A 16,437-nucleotide genomic window follows, 5' to 3' on the forward strand; every position below is an offset into this window, starting at 1 on the left:
CTTTGTTTGTATGTGGTGCTGAGGATCNTGCTCTATTATGCTGCTGGTCTGTTTTTGCCTGTTTATATCATTTTATGTTTTGCAGTGCTGGGGTTGGAACCCATCGCTTCATCTATATTGGGCAGATGTTCTCCAGCTGAGCCACATCCCCAGCCCAAAATGGAACTACTGATAGTACTTACTTCCTGGGATTAAAACACAATTACTTTTTGTAAAGCATGTTGTACTATATGCCTGACACATAAAAGAGCACTACTAAAGTTATAGTTTAACTAAGTTGTTAGTATAATTATTCATGGATTCAATACATGCTTCATTTTACTATTTTATATATATATATATACACACACACACACACACACACACACACACACTTTTGTACTCTCCAAAGAATAATGACACAGCAAATATCTATGTAACCACTATTTATTAACAAGTTGATCCTGAGCAGGGTGTTGTGAGGCACACCTGTAATCCCAGCTACTCCAGAAACAGGCAGAAGGACCATGACTTTGAGGACAACCTGAATAACATAGTGAGAGTCCTTCTCAAAGAGGAAAAAAAAAACCCATCTTGTCTCTTCTAGCCAGATTTGTCATAAACCTCATGGATGTATATATGGCTCAGTGTCCTAACTATATTTTTCTTAATTAGTGTGCCTTTATACCAAGCCTTCATATTAGATATGGCAAGTCTTCCCAACTTGATTTTCAAGGGATTTTGGTATTTCTAGGTCCTTTATACATTGATATACACTTCAGAATCAGTTTGTCAAATTCCATGGGAAACTCTTTTTTTTTTTTTTTTTTTTGAGATTTTAGTTGGGATTCCACTGAATCTCCAGGACACTATGGGAAAAATTAACATTGTCAGGAGACTGAGGCAGGAAAATAGCAAGTTTTAGGCCAAACTTATGAAGACTCCGTCTCAATTTAGAAAAAAAAAATGGCTGGGATGCAGCTCAGTGGTAGAGAACCCTGAGTTTAGTCCCCTGTACTGGAAAAAAAATCGATATTGTGTTGATGTCAATTTTTGTTTCAGTACTGAGGATTGAAACCAGGGGCACTCTAGCACTAGTTGCATCCCTGCCCTTTTTATTTTTTATTAATATTGAATATTTTTTTAAGAGAGAGAGAGAATTTTTAATATTTATTTTTTAGTTCTTGGCGAACACAACATCTTTGTTTGTATGTGGTGCTGAGGATCGAACCCGGGCCGCATGCATGCCAGACGAGCGCGCTACTGCTTGAGCCACATCTCCAGCCCCAATATTGAATATTTCAATCATTAAACATTGTTTCTTCATTTTTAGGTCCCCTTTAGCATTTGATATTTGATCCTTTTTCCCATAGAGATATTGCACATATACTATGTTTTTTCTATGTACTTCAAATTTCAAATACTATTGGAGAATGATACCATTTTTCTTATTTTAGTTTCTGACTATATGGTATAGGTATCTATTTGGTAAATATTTAATCTGTTGTCTTTTCTGCCGCCAGGTTCCGACCCACAAATGTCCCATTTGCACCCCTTTTTCACCCTCCCATCCAACATTGCTATTGCCCCGCCCAGTGACCTTAATCTCTCCAAAGCTGGGGGAGGAGAGGGGGGCTGTGTGCAGATGGACCTTCAATCTCCAGAGGAGGATGTCGGAATCTGAAGTTGGAAAAGGTGAGAGGAGCTGACTACCCTTGCAGACCCTTGGAGCAAGCCTGAGCTATGCTCTACCCTCACCCCTCTGACCCACCAACTGCCAACCTGAACCCTATCCCTGGAAACCTCTGGGGGGACCAAAACCATGTTTCCCTATTCCCATCCCAGCAGGCCCTAAATACAACCTCTTCATCACCTGAGCCCAGACCCTCAGCCTGACCCAGATGCTGCCCCTTGGCCTCCCAGCCCCATTCCATAGCTTTAGTTCCCAAATTAAATCCAGCCTCAATCCTCACCCTGACCCCTGTTCTAGAGCCCACTCAACTCTACCTGCAAATCCAGCCCCAAACTGAATCCTAACACAAACCTTATTAACCAAAATGCAAACCCATTAGGATGCAAACCCCACTCTGGTTGCAGACCCCCTATGAACTCTGAAGCCACCTAACCTCAACTGCAACCCCTAGATGTCAGTACTGTTAGTGAGTATAATCTATGACTTTACAGAAAGTGTATAGATCTTAAAAAAAAAAAAAGACTAAACAAATATAGAGCAAGAATACACATCTGACGGTGGGTGCTAAACTTCAAGAGCTCTAGAGTCAGACTGCCTGGGTTTGACTCCTGATTCTGCAGCTTCATTAAGTCACTTAACCTCTTTCCCTTGATTCCCTCTTCTGCAAAATGGAATGATACTACACCTCAGGCATTCTTCTGAATGCTGAACTCATTTAACCCTCAGGCCACCTGTACAATGCAGGTACCCTTATTATCATCCCATTATACAGATAAGAAAATTGAGGTCAGAGGGATTATCTTATTTGCCCAAGGCAACACATAGCTACCAAATGGTAGAGTCGGGATTTAAACTCAGACTGCTTATTTCCTCCAAAGCTGGGGATCTTAACCAGGCCTACTTACTACCCCTCAGAGGCTGAAATAGGGCCATGGCAATTGAAAATGACCTTAGCTGAAAACCCCGATGCAAAACTCAAACCCTGCTCAAAGCTCATCTTCGACCCTAACCCTGATCCCAATTCTAATTCAAACTCATTCAAATATCCAGTCCTAACCCTAAATGTCCGCCAAACTCCACTCCTTTATTTAAACCTAACCCCAACCTGATCCAAGATCTACAACTCAAATTTAACTTTAAATTTGCCTCCAGCTTTAAACTGAAGCCCACCTCATGACAATTTAAAGTCTCTCCTCAGTTAAACCCTACTTCACTTGAAAGCCTTCCCCTGTAAATTCTCACTCTACCTCCAATCTTAATCCCAACACTAATTCTTACCCACAATACTTGAGTACCCCCAACTCTCTAATTTTACATGTCCTCTCCTTTCTTCAAACAAAGGGATGGGATTATGTAGGAGGTGTCTATAATTGTCCGAATTATAGACTCTACCCCTCTACACTTCCCTGACTCTCTCTAAACAGATACCACCCCAGACCCCAGTCCAGCCAATGGGACAGGCCCTGGTCCCGATTGGGGGATTTGCCCTGGACCTCCAGTTGTGGAAGGTGATACCGGTGGGGCTTCGGGCCTGGGTACCCCTAGGCGAAAGGCCCAGCACAACAAGCACAAGACAGTGGCAGTGGCCAGTGCCCAGCGGTCACCCCGTGCGCTATTCTGCCTCACCCTGGCCAATCCCCTTCGGCGGTCCTGCATCAGCATTGTGGAGTGGAAGTATCCTGGAAGGGCAGGCATAAGGCTCAGAGGTAAGGGTCACCAGGGTACCAAGAGTCAAGCATTGAATCAGATGGAGAACTGAGGAGGGTCAAGGTCATCAAGGATCAAGGTCAAGAACTAGATTAGAGGGGGACTCCTCCATAAAGGTATAGTGACCACAGGTCAAGAGTCAAGGACTGGGGCTGGGGATGTGGCTCAAGCGGTAGCGCGCTCGCCTGGCATGCGTGCGGCCCGGGTTCGATCCTCAGCACCACATACAAACAAAGATGTTGTGCCCACCGAAAAACTAAAAAATAAATATTAAAATTCTCTCTCTCTACCTCTCTCTACCTCTCTCTCTCTAAAAAAAAAAAAAAAGAGTCAAGGACTGATGAGTGTGGTGATGCATGCCTGTAATCCCAGCAGCTCAGGAGGATGAGGCCCTAAGCAACTCAGTGAGACCCTGTCTCTAAATAAAATGCAAAATAGAAATGGGGATGTGGCTCAGTGGTCGTGTGCCCCTGAGTTCAATCCCAGGTACCCTCTACCTTTCAAACAGAGTCAAGGACTGAATCAAAGTAAGAGTTGGTATGATACAAGTTTCTGTGGGGCAGGGGGTAAGATCTTGGTCAGAGCGGAGGAGGTTGAGAATGTCAGAACTAGACACCTTGAAGTCAAGAGTCAGCACTGGGTGGGAGAGCCCTAAAGGAGTGTGGGGATTCCAGTGCTGCTCTGTCTGGGTCCTTGACTGTGTCCACCTGAGGCCCTTTGACATCCTCATCCTGCTGACGATCTTTGCCAACTGCGTGGCCCTGGGAGTCTACATCCCCTTCCCTGAGGACGACTCCAACACTGCCAACCATAACCTGGTGAGGCCTGCCTTGCCCTGTCCCCAGCCAAATACAGCCCCGGGAGAGCCACACCTCAAGCCTTTGGGTCAGGTCTCTCCCCTCTCTGACTCACCCAGCCCCACCCTCCGTGCGGGTTAAGCATCCCTTCCCCCAAACCCATCTGGACAGGCCCCGCCCCCAAATAACTCCCCGACTTCCCACCCCGCCCCGGCTCCGCCCCCAGGAGCAGGTGGAATACGTATTTCTGGTGATTTTCACCGTGGAGACAGTGCTCAAGATTGTGGCCTATGGGCTGGTGCTCCACCCCAGCGCCTACATCCGCAATGGCTGGAACCTCCTGGACTTCATCATCGTCGTGGTCGGGTGCGCATCTGCGCTGCGGTGGGGGAGGCACCCCACCCTAGTTCGCATTGCTGACCCTAAGCCCTTTGAATTCCAGACTCGAGAAAGCGACTGATTCAGACCGCCCCTATTTGGCAGCCACAGTCGGATTTATTAACATATTTAAAACTCATGTGCATTACCATTTTTTAGGACTTGTGCTTTACTGGCGAGAAGGGAGGGGTGGAGGGGGCTTCCAAGATCTGACCCCCACCTCCCTGTCCCGTTCTTCCCATCAGGCTGTTCAGTGTGCTATTGGAGCAGGGATCCGGGCGGCCAGGCGAAGCCCCGCATACAAAGCCAGGAGGCTTTGATGTGAAGGCATTGAGGGCGTTTCGGGTGCTGCGGCCACTGAGACTGGTGTCTGGCGTCCCCAGTAAGTGGCACACCCCTCCGGGTTGAAGGTGGGGAGGTGGGGGTGGGGCTGGGCTAAACCCTCCTCTCCCTCCCCGCAGGCCTGCACATAGTGCTCAATTCAATCATGAAGGCGCTGGTGCCGCTGCTGCACATCGCACTGCTCGTGCTCTTCGTCATTATCATTTATGCCATCATCGGACTGGAGCTGTTTCTTGGACGCATGCACAAAACCTGCTACTTCCTCGGATCTGGTTAGCCCGCCCACCCCTCCTCGGACAGGACAAGCTCCCTCCTTGGCTCTTAGGCCTTGTGTCTTGTTCTCACGGAAATCCAGTCTGATTCACCAGACTCAGGCTCCTTCCCCGGATAACCAAGCCACACCCCTATATATTTAAGACTGTGCCCTAAGTCTCTCCCTTAGTAATAGCTGTGTCCCATCACAAGACTCCACACACACACCAAAGCCCTGTCCCACAGTTAAGATGTCATCTTCCACCACTGGCTCTACGAGCTTAAGCCCTTTCATAGGGATCCAAGCCCAAGCCTTTATTCGACTCTCTTCTCAAGAGTCTCCCAGATGTACCAGATGCCACATCCAGGCTCATGCCTCCCCGTTATTTATGAGTCCATATCCCGAATTTACAGTCCAACTTCCCCAGATCCCTGTTAGTGGGACACACAACTCCCCAGTGGTTCAGAATGCAGGAGCCCACAAAGCAAGGGGAGCAAGGGGTTGACCTTGCCTAAGAAGAATCTAGAGCCCCTGAGTCTCGGGGGCTCCAGAGTTTCCTGGTGAGCAGGTGGGCATGCTTCATAGTGACAAATTCCAGTCTTCCTGTAGATGTGGAAGCAGAAGAGGACCCGTCACCCTGTGCATCTTCAGGCTCTGGGCGTGCATGCACTCTGAACCAGACCGAGTGTCGAGGACGCTGGCCAGGGCCCAATGGTGGCATCACCAACTTTGACAACTTCTTCTTCGCCATGCTGACAGTCTTCCAATGCATCACCATGGAAGGCTGGACCGATGTCCTCTACTGGGTGAGGTGGACAGGAGGCACACAGCTCCAAGGCTGCACCTGCCCTTCCACCATGCTCAGATGGGTATGTCTGCATACCCTGAGGAAAGTATGCTCTCTTCACAGATGCAGGATGCTATGGGGTATGAGCTACCCTGGCTGTACTTCGTGAGCCTGGTCATCTTTGGGTCCTTCTTCGTCCTCAACCTTGTGCTTGGTGTCCTGAGTGGGTGAGAGGCCTAAACATATTGCCCTTCTCCAACCCTTGACTCATTTATCATGCTGGCAAACTCTTAAGTGTCCTGCAAAACCCATCTGAAATGCTCCTTCATTCACTCAATCTTAAACATCTACTGTGTGGGAGGCACGTTATAGGAATGGAACAAGACTTGAAAACCCCTGCCTTTCTGCATATTACATTCTGAAGGGCAGGGGCAGACAACAGCAAAACACATGATAAAGAAGTGTGTATACATTATATGTGCACACACACAACATATGCTATGGAAAGAAAAATATAGGAATAGGAAGATCTTGCAATTAGAAATAGAGACATCAGGACAGGCCTGGTTGAGAAGTTGTTATCTGAGTAAAAATGTGTGACAGATAAGGGAGTGGGCCATATGGCTATCTGAGGGAAGAGCATTCCAAACAACAGGAACAGCTAGTGCAAAAGCTAGAATATGCTTGGCATATTGAAAGAACAGCTAGGAAGGAAATGTGGCTAGAATGGTGAACGCAAGGGGTCTGGGGGGCTTCCTCACCCTCTTCCCTCAGGGAGTTCTCCAAGGAGAGAGAGAAGGCAAAAGCACGAGGTGATTTCCAGAAGCTTCGGGAGAAGCAGCAGATGGAAGAGGACTTGCAGGGTTACCTGGATTGGATTACACAGGCTGAGGAGCTGGATCTCGAGGACCCCTCAGCAGATGGCAACTTTGGTTCTATGGCTGAAGAGGGCCGGGCTGGCAACCGTAGGCAACTTCAATCTAGTTCATTCCCTGCTCCATTCATGCCTCAGATGTGGTCCACCCTCCTGAGATACAGTCCCAACCTGCAACTTTTCTAGGACCAGTCCTCAGTGCTGGTTGAGGATACAGAATCTAGACCCAGCCTCGGATACAGAGACTCCACATAATGCCCCCTCCCCCAGACATGGGCCTCACTCTGCCCCTAGACTGTCCACCCCAACTGTCCTCTCTATTCCCACAGGGCCACATCTGGCAGAGCTTACCAATAGGAGGCGTGGACGTCTGCGCTGGTTCAGTCATTCCACTCGCTCCACACACTCCACCAGCAGCCACGGTAAGGATCCAGCCATGCCGGGCTGGGGGCAGGGCCAGGACACGTGGGCTGGCAGAGGAGAGGTGAAACATAGGGTCTCTGGGTCCTGACTTTTTTCTTTACTTTGCCTACAGCCAGCCTCCCAGCCAGTGACACTGGCTCAATGGCAGAAACCCCAGCTGATGAGGAGGAGGAAGAAGGAGCTCTGGCCAGCTGTGCACGCTGCCTGTGAGAGCCCCCAGCACTTGACCCTGACCAGCCTGGTCCCCAGACTAGACCCTGACCTCAGTCCTTATGCTAGCCTCAAACCTTGACCTCCAGCCCCAGCTGCTGACTCCCTGCCAGTCCTTTATGACAACTACCTCCTATCCCCCTCTTTTCCAGAAACAAGATCATGAAAACCAGCGTCTGGTGAGTTGGGAAAAATGTGTAACTATCTGACCCCATGACTTGGAGACCTCCCAAGACCTCCCCTACCTCCAAGCCCTCCATGACCTCTGGGCTCCCGCATCAGCCCCCACCCCTGGGTTAGGGAGGCTATCACAGCAGTGGGATCTTGACCTTCCCCCACCAGCCGCCGCTTTCGAAGAGCCAACCGGGGGCTCCGGGCACACTGCCGGAAGGCTGTGAAGTCCAATGCCTGCTACTGGGCTGTGCTGCTGCTCGTCTTCCTCAACACGCTGACGATCGCCTCAGAGCACCATGGCCAGCCTGTTTGGCTCACCCAGATCCAGGGTGCGCACCCAGCCTGCCAACTCTCTCCCCCCAGGTCCCTCCATCCCAGAAGTTCAAATCCAGAATTTTTTTTTTTTTTTTTTGGTACCAGGAATTGAACCCATGGGTCATTTACCACTCAGCCACATCCCCAGCCCCCCACCTTTTTTCTTTATCTTTATCTTTTTTTTTCCTTGAGACAAGGTCACACTAAGTTGATTAGGACCTTGTTAATTTGCTGAGGCTGGCCTTGAACTCACAATCCTCCTGTACCTCAGCCTCCTGAGCTGCTGGGGTTCCAGGCTTGTGCCGCCATATCCAGCTCAAATTAAGGATCTCTAGGGAGCCTCAGACAGTGCCTTCCTGGCCAGATAAACACAGAAACCTTATCCTGTACCATTCTGCCTGTAGCTTACACTTATGTGATGCTTGCTGTGTGCATCAAGCTCTGTTCTCTTGACATATAGCAACTCTATCTCTCTTCACCACAACCTTGTACAAGTTAAGTTCTGAGGCACAGGGTACTAATCACCAGGGTACTGAAAGTCAAGCATCTAATCCATAAACTCAGCTAGTGAGTAGCAGAGCCGGGATTAGAACACAGGCAGCCTGGCCCCAGAATCTTGGGTTGTTTGTTTTATTTTTCCAATAAGGGGGATTGAATCCAGGCATGCCCTCCCACTGAACTACACCCCCAGCCCTTTTTATTTTATTTTGAGACAGTCTCTCACTATGTTGCCTTGGCTGCCCTTAAACTTGCAATCTTCCTGCCTCAGCCTCCTATGTAGGTGAGATTACAGGCATGCATTTCCACACTGGCAGAATCCAGAATCTTAATACCACATTGTGTGGACAAGTAAATCCCACTGTGCCTCTATTTCCCTACCCACAAAATAGAGATAATGATAGTATACTCAGCCTAGAATTATAGGGATGATTAAATGAGTTAAAATAGAATGTTCTTAGAACATTGTGTGGCCCACATAAACTGAATGGCTGACTATAGATCCCACTTCTGTTTTTCTTTTCCCTCTACCAGGAATTAAACCTAAGGGTGCTTAACCACTGAGCCACATCCCCAGCCCTTTTTATTTATTTATTTATTTATTTTCATTTTTGGAGGGGTACCAGAAGATTGAACTCAGGGGCACTTGACCACTGAGCCATATCCCCAGCCCTATGTTGTATTTTATTTAGGGACAGGGTCTCACCAAGTTGCTTAACGACTCACTTTTTGCTGAGGTTTGCTTTGAACTCATAGTCTTCCTGCCTCCACCTCCCAAGCCTCTGGGTTTATAGGCATGCACCACTGTGCCCAACTTTATTTCTTTATTTTGAGATTAGTTCTCATTAGGTTGCTTACAGTCTCACTAAGCTGCTGAGGCTGGCTTTGAACCTGCAATCCTCCTGCCTCAGCCTCCCAAACAGCTGGCATTACAGGCATGTGCCATCATACCCAGTTTACAGATCCCATCCAACCCCAACTAAATGCTAGAGTTTGGGCTGAGGGTGTCGCTTAGTGGTAGAGCTACACATGTGCTTAGCATGCATGAACCCCTAGGGTTCATCCACAGTGCCAAAACAATACAAAATAAAAACAAAACAAAAATAATAAAGCCTGGGGTTGGAGGGGTAGCTCAATGGTAGAGCATTTACCCAGCATGTATGAAGCACTGAACTCAATCCTCAGCACCACATAAAAATAGATAAAGTAATGGTATTGTGTCTATCTAAAACTAAAATCTATTTTAAAAAATTAGACAGGGCTGGGGTTGTGGCTCAGTGGCAGAGCAGTTGCCTCGAACGTGTGAGGCACTGGGTTCGATCCTCAGCACCATACAAAAATATAAATAAACAAAATAAAGATATTGTGTCCATCTATAACTAAAAAAATTTAAAATTAGACAATTTTTAAAAAAAATAGTAAACCTTAGGTGCTAGCACTACCTTGAATTGGCATTTTCCTGCTCTTCACCCCAACCTTAGACCCCTCAAAAATCTCACCCCCAGCCTGCACCTGGCCTGATAGTAGCTAACCCAGGATGACTCTCCATATGTCTCTACAGAATCTAGCCAGCCCAGTCACCATGTCTCTGTCCCCACAGAGTATGCCAACAAAGTTCTGCTCTGCCTGTTCACTGTGGAGATGCTTCTCAAGCTGTATGGTCTGGGCCCCTCTGTCTATGTCGCCTCCTTCTTCAACCGCTTTGACTGCTTTGTGGTCTGTGGGGGCATCCTGGAGACCACCTTGGTGGAAGTGGGTGCTATGCAGCCTCTTGGCATCTCAGTGCTTCGATGTGTGCGTCTCCTCAGGATCTTTAAGGTCACCAGGTGTGTATATGGGGGAAGACTGGAGTCCCATACACAGCCCAGACAACTCACATCCCAACTCCAATGATAATCTCATCTGCATCATCATTTATTCAACAAACACCCATTAAGCACCTATTGCATGCTGGGCACACTTCTGGGCCCTATGTACACACCAGGAATCAAAGTAGACCCAAGTCCCTGCCTTTATGGAGATTTGACTCCACTGGGAAGAGTATCCCTTTCATTCCTATCCCCTTCCTCAACCTCAATTCCTGCTCTAACATCATCCCCAAGTTCATTTCCAAAGTCAACTCCATATTCGTCCTCAAACTAAATTCCATCCCCACCCCATCCCTGGACCATAAGTCCATCTCTAACTCCAGCCCCCACCATTCATTGTTCATGGTGTGTTTACAACACTAACATCCACTAACAAAGCCAGCCCCATGTCCCAGCCCCAGCCCCATCATTAACCACCAAGTATAGTGCCATCCTCAGTCTTCAAACAAAACCCCCACATCCCTAACCCCTAATCATCACCCTTTTCCCAAGTACAGACCCGTTCCCTGCCCTAGCCACAATCCCCTCCCCATCCCTTCTCCTGTCCCAACCCTCAACCACAAGCTTATCCCCAGCCCCAAATGTCCCTAGTCCCCTCCCCCATCCCAGTCCCAACCTGAAACCCAACTTTAGCTTCACCAATCCCCACCTACACCTCCATCCCTACCTCATCTCCCATAGCAGCCCTAATGCCAACCCTAACCCCAAGCTCAGCTTTCCCCTCATTTCTTACTCTCACCACACCCCAATTCCAAAATCATTTCCACCAAATGGCCCCAATGCATTCCAAGCTGGAGCCCCACCCTGGCTCCTGACTCTTCAGAAAACGTGGTATCCACCCTGCCCCTTTCTATCTCTGCCACAGGCACTGGGCATCTCTGAGCAACCTGGTGGCATCCCTGCTCAATTCCATGAAATCTATTGCATCCTTACTGCTGCTCCTCTTCCTCTTTATCATCATCTTCTCGCTGCTTGGCATGCAGCTGTTTGGGGGCAAGTTCAACTTTGACCAGACCCAAACCAAGCGGAGCACCTTTGACACCTTCCCCCAGGCACTGCTCACTGTTTTTCAGGTGGGGCCAGGACACCTTAGGATAGGTGGGTTGGGGAAATCCTGGAGTTGGAGGGGGTCCCAAGAGCTTCATGGTGACATCCCACCCCCAGATCCTGACAGGTGAGGACTGGAACGTGGTCATGTATGATGGTATCATGGCGTACGGTGGCCCCTTCTTCCCAGGGATGCTGGTGTGTGTCTATTTCATCATCCTCTTCATCTGCGGCAACTGTATCCTGGAAGCTTTGGGGGCCTGGGCATTGGGGCCTGGGGCCTAGGGATAGATAGGGGGACCTGGGTGGTCTGTAGGTAGGCTGCTTCTCTGCCTTTGCAGCCTGAGCTCACACTAGACATCCTGTTGAATGTGTTTCTTGCCATTGCTGTGGATAACCTGGCCAGCGGGGATGCAGGCACTGCCACGGACAAGAGCAGGTGAGGTCTGGCTCCACCCCCAAGACAGCCACTCCCTGAGATGCCTGACTAGGAACCCCGCATACAACCAGTAACACTAGAGATGCCTCCTGTGTCCCTGGTAATCCTCACCTCCAGATGCAAACTGTCAGGGCTCATGCATTCTACATGCATTTATTAAGCACCTACTTTGTGCACAGCTCTGATGCAGATGCCACGGAGACAGCAGGGGTCAAGGTAGACAGAGTTCTTGCCTTTTATGGAGCTGGCCTCCTAGTTGCAAGCAAAACACATGAATATGTAGTATAACTTGAGTATATATTAATAAGTAATAAAGAAAAAGAGCAGATGAAGGGATAAAGAGAAACCAAGATTGCTATTTTGGTTGGGATAGTCAAGGGAGGGCTCTAAGAGGTGGTGACATTTATACAAGGACCTGAATGAAGTGAGGGAGTAAGCTGTGCAAATATCTGGGGAAGGAGTATTAAGGCAAGGGAACAGCAAGTGCAAATGTTGTTAGCATTTTAAAACAAAATACCAGGGCTGGGGCCATAGCTCAGTGGTTTAAAGCTTGCTTAGCTTATGTGGGGCCCTGGGTTCCATCCCCAGCACTGCAAACGAACAAACGAACCAACAAATAATCACCCACTGGTGTGCAGGGAGGAGAGAGGTAGGAGGTGAGGTCGAATGTAAAGAGGAGAGAGGGGCCAGAGTGAGGGCATTCTGGGTCAAGGTAAGACTTTGGCCTTAGCTCTTGGTAATGGAAACATGGGAAGGCTGCAAGCAGACAGGCTCCTTCTGGCTGCTGTGAGTACAGAATGTGGGGGTTGAGCCTAATCAGGGAGGTTCTGGGGGATCCAAGAAAGGTCTGCTCTATTTGCAGTGACCCTCCCCAGACTTGTCTATTTGCTGCCATCCATGAGAGTCACCCCCTATTTCCTCACACAGGGAGAAGAGCAGTGAGGAGAGTGTCCCAAAAGAGAATGGAATATTGGTGAGTTAGAAGCCTGGGTGCTGGCCACACCTCCCACTACCAGCCATACGTGCCTGTGTGAGTGACTAACTGCCACCCTCGGCCTGTTCATTCCCCCTTTATCACATCTTATCCATGCCTCCTGTATCCATCCTCTGCTGTCCTCCCCACTATCACTGACTCTCAGCTTCCTGTCCCCAGGTGCCTGGTGGAGAAAATGAGGAAGAGGAAGGTACAAAGACTGAAGAAGCAGGCAAGTAGGCAGTGGGACCTGGTGTGGGATCTTGGGGAAAGAGCCCAGGCACAGAGCTCCCAACTCCTGATGCTCTCCTCTCCAGATAGTGGCCTTTTCCAAGATCATCTTGAAAGGAATGGACTTGGAGTGTGGCCAACAATATTTGGGAATATTGAGGTTAAAGAAGAGAAAAAGACCTTTTGTTTTACTGCAGAACTTCTCTCTCTCTCTCTCTCTCTCTCTCTCTCTCTCTCTCTCACACACACACACACACACACACACACACAATATTCACTCAATACACACTCACTGAGCCCCTGCCTTGTCCCACTAGACATACAGCAGTGAACAAAATGGACTAAGATCCCTTCCCTGCTGTGTGCAGTGGCATACACCTGTAATCCCAGTGGCTCAGGAGGCCAAGGCAGGAAGATCATGAGTTCAAAGCCAGCCTCAGCAATTTAGCAAGGCTCTAAGCAACTTAATGAGACCCTGTCTCTAAATAAAATACAAAAGAGATGTGGCTCAGTGGTTCAATGCCCTGGAGTTCAATCCCTGGTACTAAAAAAAGTAAATAAATAATTTCCTGCGGAGTTGACATTCTGGCAGAGAAAATGGAAAAATCTTGCCATGGGACAAACACTGTTCCAGGCACTTTACATCAATTTTCTCAATGAATTTTCTCTTTTGCTGTTTTTCCCAATGCCAGGTGTGGAGGAGGAAGAGGAAGAGGATGAGGAAGAAGAAGAAGAAGAGGAAGAGGAAGCAGGTGCAGGGCATGAGGAACTCCTGCAGGAAGTTGTACCCAAGGAGAAGGTGATGCCCATCCCAGAAGGCAGTGCATTCTTCTGCCTCAGCCAAACCAACCCGTGAGCACTGGGAGTGGCCCTGGGGCTGGGGCAGGTGGTGAGCCATGGAGCTGTCAAAGCAGAGGTGGGACAAAGACGTACCTCTCAGGCTTTGCTGCCTGTTTCTATGATCCTGGGTTCTGACCACAGCCCTTTTCCTGCTCCCCAGGCTGAGGAAGGCCTGTCACACCCTCATCCACCATCATATCTTCACCAATCTGATCCTGGTGTTCATCATCCTCAGTAGTGTGTCCCTGGCCGCCGAAGACCCCATCCGTGCCCACTCCTTCCGCAACCATGTGAGGCTCGGAGGGGCCTCCATATCTCGAGGTGGCAGGCGGAGGGAGGGGACTCTCCCAAGGGATGTCAGGGAGAAAACCTCTAATTGGCTGAGAATGAGGATTCATGGTGGCAGCTACAGCAGTGCCAGAAGTTACTATGTGTGCAACACATCTGAGGAAGGCCAGGGGGGGAATCAGTTTTTGACTGGGGTGGAGGGGAGCTGTGATCAGGGAAAGGAAGCAAGCCAAGGGCACTCATGTAAGCTGGGTTGAGGCAGAGGAGTCCGGATTTGAACCCTAGTCTGTCTGATGGCCAACCCTTTTGACTTGTAAAGAAGTCTTGGTGATGATAATAATGATGGAGAGAAACAGGAGAGGGAGAACGATACCCATTTAACCACTGAGCCACATCCTCAGCCCTATTTTGTATTTTATTTAGAGACAGGGTCTCACTACCCAGGGATTGAACCCAGGGATGCTTAACCACTGGGCCACATCCTCAGCCCTATTTTGTATTTTATTTAGAGACAGGGTCTTGCTAAGTTGCTTAGGGCCTCACTAAGTTGCTGAGGCTGGCTTTGAACTCGTGATCCTCCTGCCTCAGCCTCTCGAGCTGCTGGGATGACAGGGGTGCACCACTGTGCTCAGCAGGAGGACAAAACTTACACATGATTCAGTGGCTCCCCCTCTTTCTCACTTCCCAGATTCTAGGGTACTTCGATTATGCCTTCACCTCCATTTTTACTGTGGAGATTTTACTAAAGGTGACTAATGGACCCCCAGCCATACCCTAAGTTACCCCAGCATCCTTCTTACCCGCTCTCTCAGCCCAGCCCCTATGGTTCTAGCCAGCCTCTAGTCTTTTTTCCTACCCATCCCCACAAGTGTACCTCTCTGGTCCCCGTCCCCTCATTCCCCCAACTATCTCCAGGTCTGACATCTAGCCCACTGTCCTCTGGTTCCCAGATGACAGTGTTTGGGGCCTTCTTGCACCGTGGCTCCTTCTGCCGTAGCTGGTTCAATCTGTTGGATCTACTGGTGGTCAGTGTGTCCCTCATCTCTTTTGGCATCCAGTAAGTGACACCTCCCCCTGCCTACCCCATTCCTTTCAGAGCCAGAGCCAGGCCCAGTTCAGGGCCTGAGGACTGCCCCCTTCCCAGCTCCAGTGCCATCTCCGTGGTGAAGATTCTGCGAGTACTCCGGGTACTGAGGCCCCTCCGAGCCATCAATAGGGCCAAGGGACTCAAGGTAAACCCACCTTACCCAAACCCACAGGGCCCAGGCCCTTTGCCTGTCTCTGGAGCCAGGGACACTGATCAAGCTGACCATTTGCACTGATGCATAACTGTGCGGTCATAAGTACTATGACCTTGACTACTAATCATATGACCTGACCCATGTTCCTTACAAATGACCATGTGTCCCTTAGCAGTGACCGCATTTCTCTAGTTCAGGTCCCTGACATGTAGCCAAATATACCTGCATGGCAGATATTCTTGATTGGTGCCCACACAGCCCTAGCCCACATCACTGTCTTTTCACCGCGTGTTTCTGGCCACATATCCCTGATTTGCAATCACATGTGCCTGTTCAAAGTCCCCGAGCTGCATCTATCACCAGAGTCCCCACCCCATGGTTACCGTGGCCTGCAGTATCCATCAGCCATATGCATGGGTGCCTGCAGCACGTGGTACAGTGTGTGTTTGTGGCCATCCGGACCATCGGGAACATCATGATTGTCACCACGCTCCTGCAATTCATGTTCGCCTGCATTGGTGTGCAGCTCTTCAAGGTGGGAGAAATGCTGGAGGGAGGATGGGCAGAAGTCAGGGCAGTGGGTGAAACACAAACCTGCTTGACAGATGTTCTCTCTACAGGGAAAATTCTACAGTTGTACCGATGAGGCCAAACACACCCCCAAAGAATGCAAGTGAGTGTCTTCAGCCCTCCAGGGACCCCAGAACCCCCTCCTGAAAGCCATAGAGGTCCCTAGACTTCACCAAGGTCTCTGAAACCCCTAGAGCCTCCTCCTGAGAACTGTAAAGACTCCCAGAATTCCTTAAGACCTCCAAACCCCCCCCCAAAACTCCTTAAGGCCCCAAGATACATTCCAAGAACTTGAGAGGCCCTTAGAGACCACCTAGTCCTCAGAGGCTGCCCCATTTCCCCCCTCAAACCTCCATGTTCTCCAGTGTCAGCTACATTCCATTACATCCCAGATCTCCTAGCAATCCCCATCCCTGCTGCAAGCCTCCAGCTTCCATCTGGAGACTCCTTTAGAAGATAGATTATAGGCTGGGCATGGTGCTGCACACCTGTCATCCCAGCGGCTCTGGA

The 16,437-nt window shown here is 49.3% G+C and overlaps 1 protein-coding gene across 2 annotated transcripts in view; it reads left to right on the forward strand.

Annotated features, from left to right (window-relative positions):
* Nucleotides 1–1,649: 1,649 nt before the first annotated feature.
* Cacna1f (calcium voltage-gated channel subunit alpha1 F) overlaps nt 1,650–16,437 on the forward strand; it is a 27,700-nt gene continuing 12,912 nt past the window's right edge. Inside the window, exons 1-26 of one of the 2 annotated variants that reach the window (XM_015506452.2) lie at nt 1,650–1,674; nt 3,097–3,346; nt 4,092–4,197; nt 4,403–4,542; nt 4,800–4,936; nt 5,016–5,168; nt 5,759–5,955; nt 6,060–6,163; nt 6,711–6,901; nt 7,140–7,232; nt 7,346–7,439; nt 7,596–7,622; nt 7,786–7,946; nt 10,031–10,256; nt 11,164–11,371; nt 11,463–11,583; nt 11,703–11,784; nt 12,712–12,757; nt 12,938–12,989; nt 13,681–13,840; nt 13,989–14,118; nt 14,805–14,864; nt 15,067–15,173; nt 15,261–15,348; nt 15,785–15,892; nt 15,978–16,030. In XM_015506452.2, the coding sequence (XP_015361938.1) occupies nt 1,650–1,674; nt 3,097–3,346; nt 4,092–4,197; nt 4,403–4,542; nt 4,800–4,936; nt 5,016–5,168; nt 5,759–5,955; nt 6,060–6,163; nt 6,711–6,901; nt 7,140–7,232; nt 7,346–7,439; nt 7,596–7,622; nt 7,786–7,946; nt 10,031–10,256; nt 11,164–11,371; nt 11,463–11,583; nt 11,703–11,784; nt 12,712–12,757; nt 12,938–12,989; nt 13,681–13,840; nt 13,989–14,118; nt 14,805–14,864; nt 15,067–15,173; nt 15,261–15,348; nt 15,785–15,892; nt 15,978–16,030 (3,119 nt within the window). The remainder of the gene's footprint in view (nt 1,675–3,096; nt 3,347–4,091; nt 4,198–4,402; nt 4,543–4,799; nt 4,937–5,015; nt 5,169–5,758; nt 5,956–6,059; nt 6,164–6,710; nt 6,902–7,139; nt 7,233–7,345; nt 7,440–7,595; nt 7,623–7,785; nt 7,947–10,030; nt 10,257–11,163; nt 11,372–11,462; nt 11,584–11,702; nt 11,785–12,711; nt 12,758–12,937; nt 12,990–13,680; nt 13,841–13,988; nt 14,119–14,804; nt 14,865–15,066; nt 15,174–15,260; nt 15,349–15,784; nt 15,893–15,977; nt 16,031–16,437) is intronic. The other variant, XM_015506453.2, reaches the window with a different exon arrangement.

The sequence above is a fragment of the Marmota marmota genome, unplaced genomic scaffold (assembly GCF_001458135.2).
Source record: "Marmota marmota marmota unplaced genomic scaffold, marMar, whole genome shotgun sequence".
Lineage (NCBI taxonomy): Eukaryota > Metazoa > Chordata > Mammalia > Rodentia > Sciuridae > Marmota > Marmota marmota.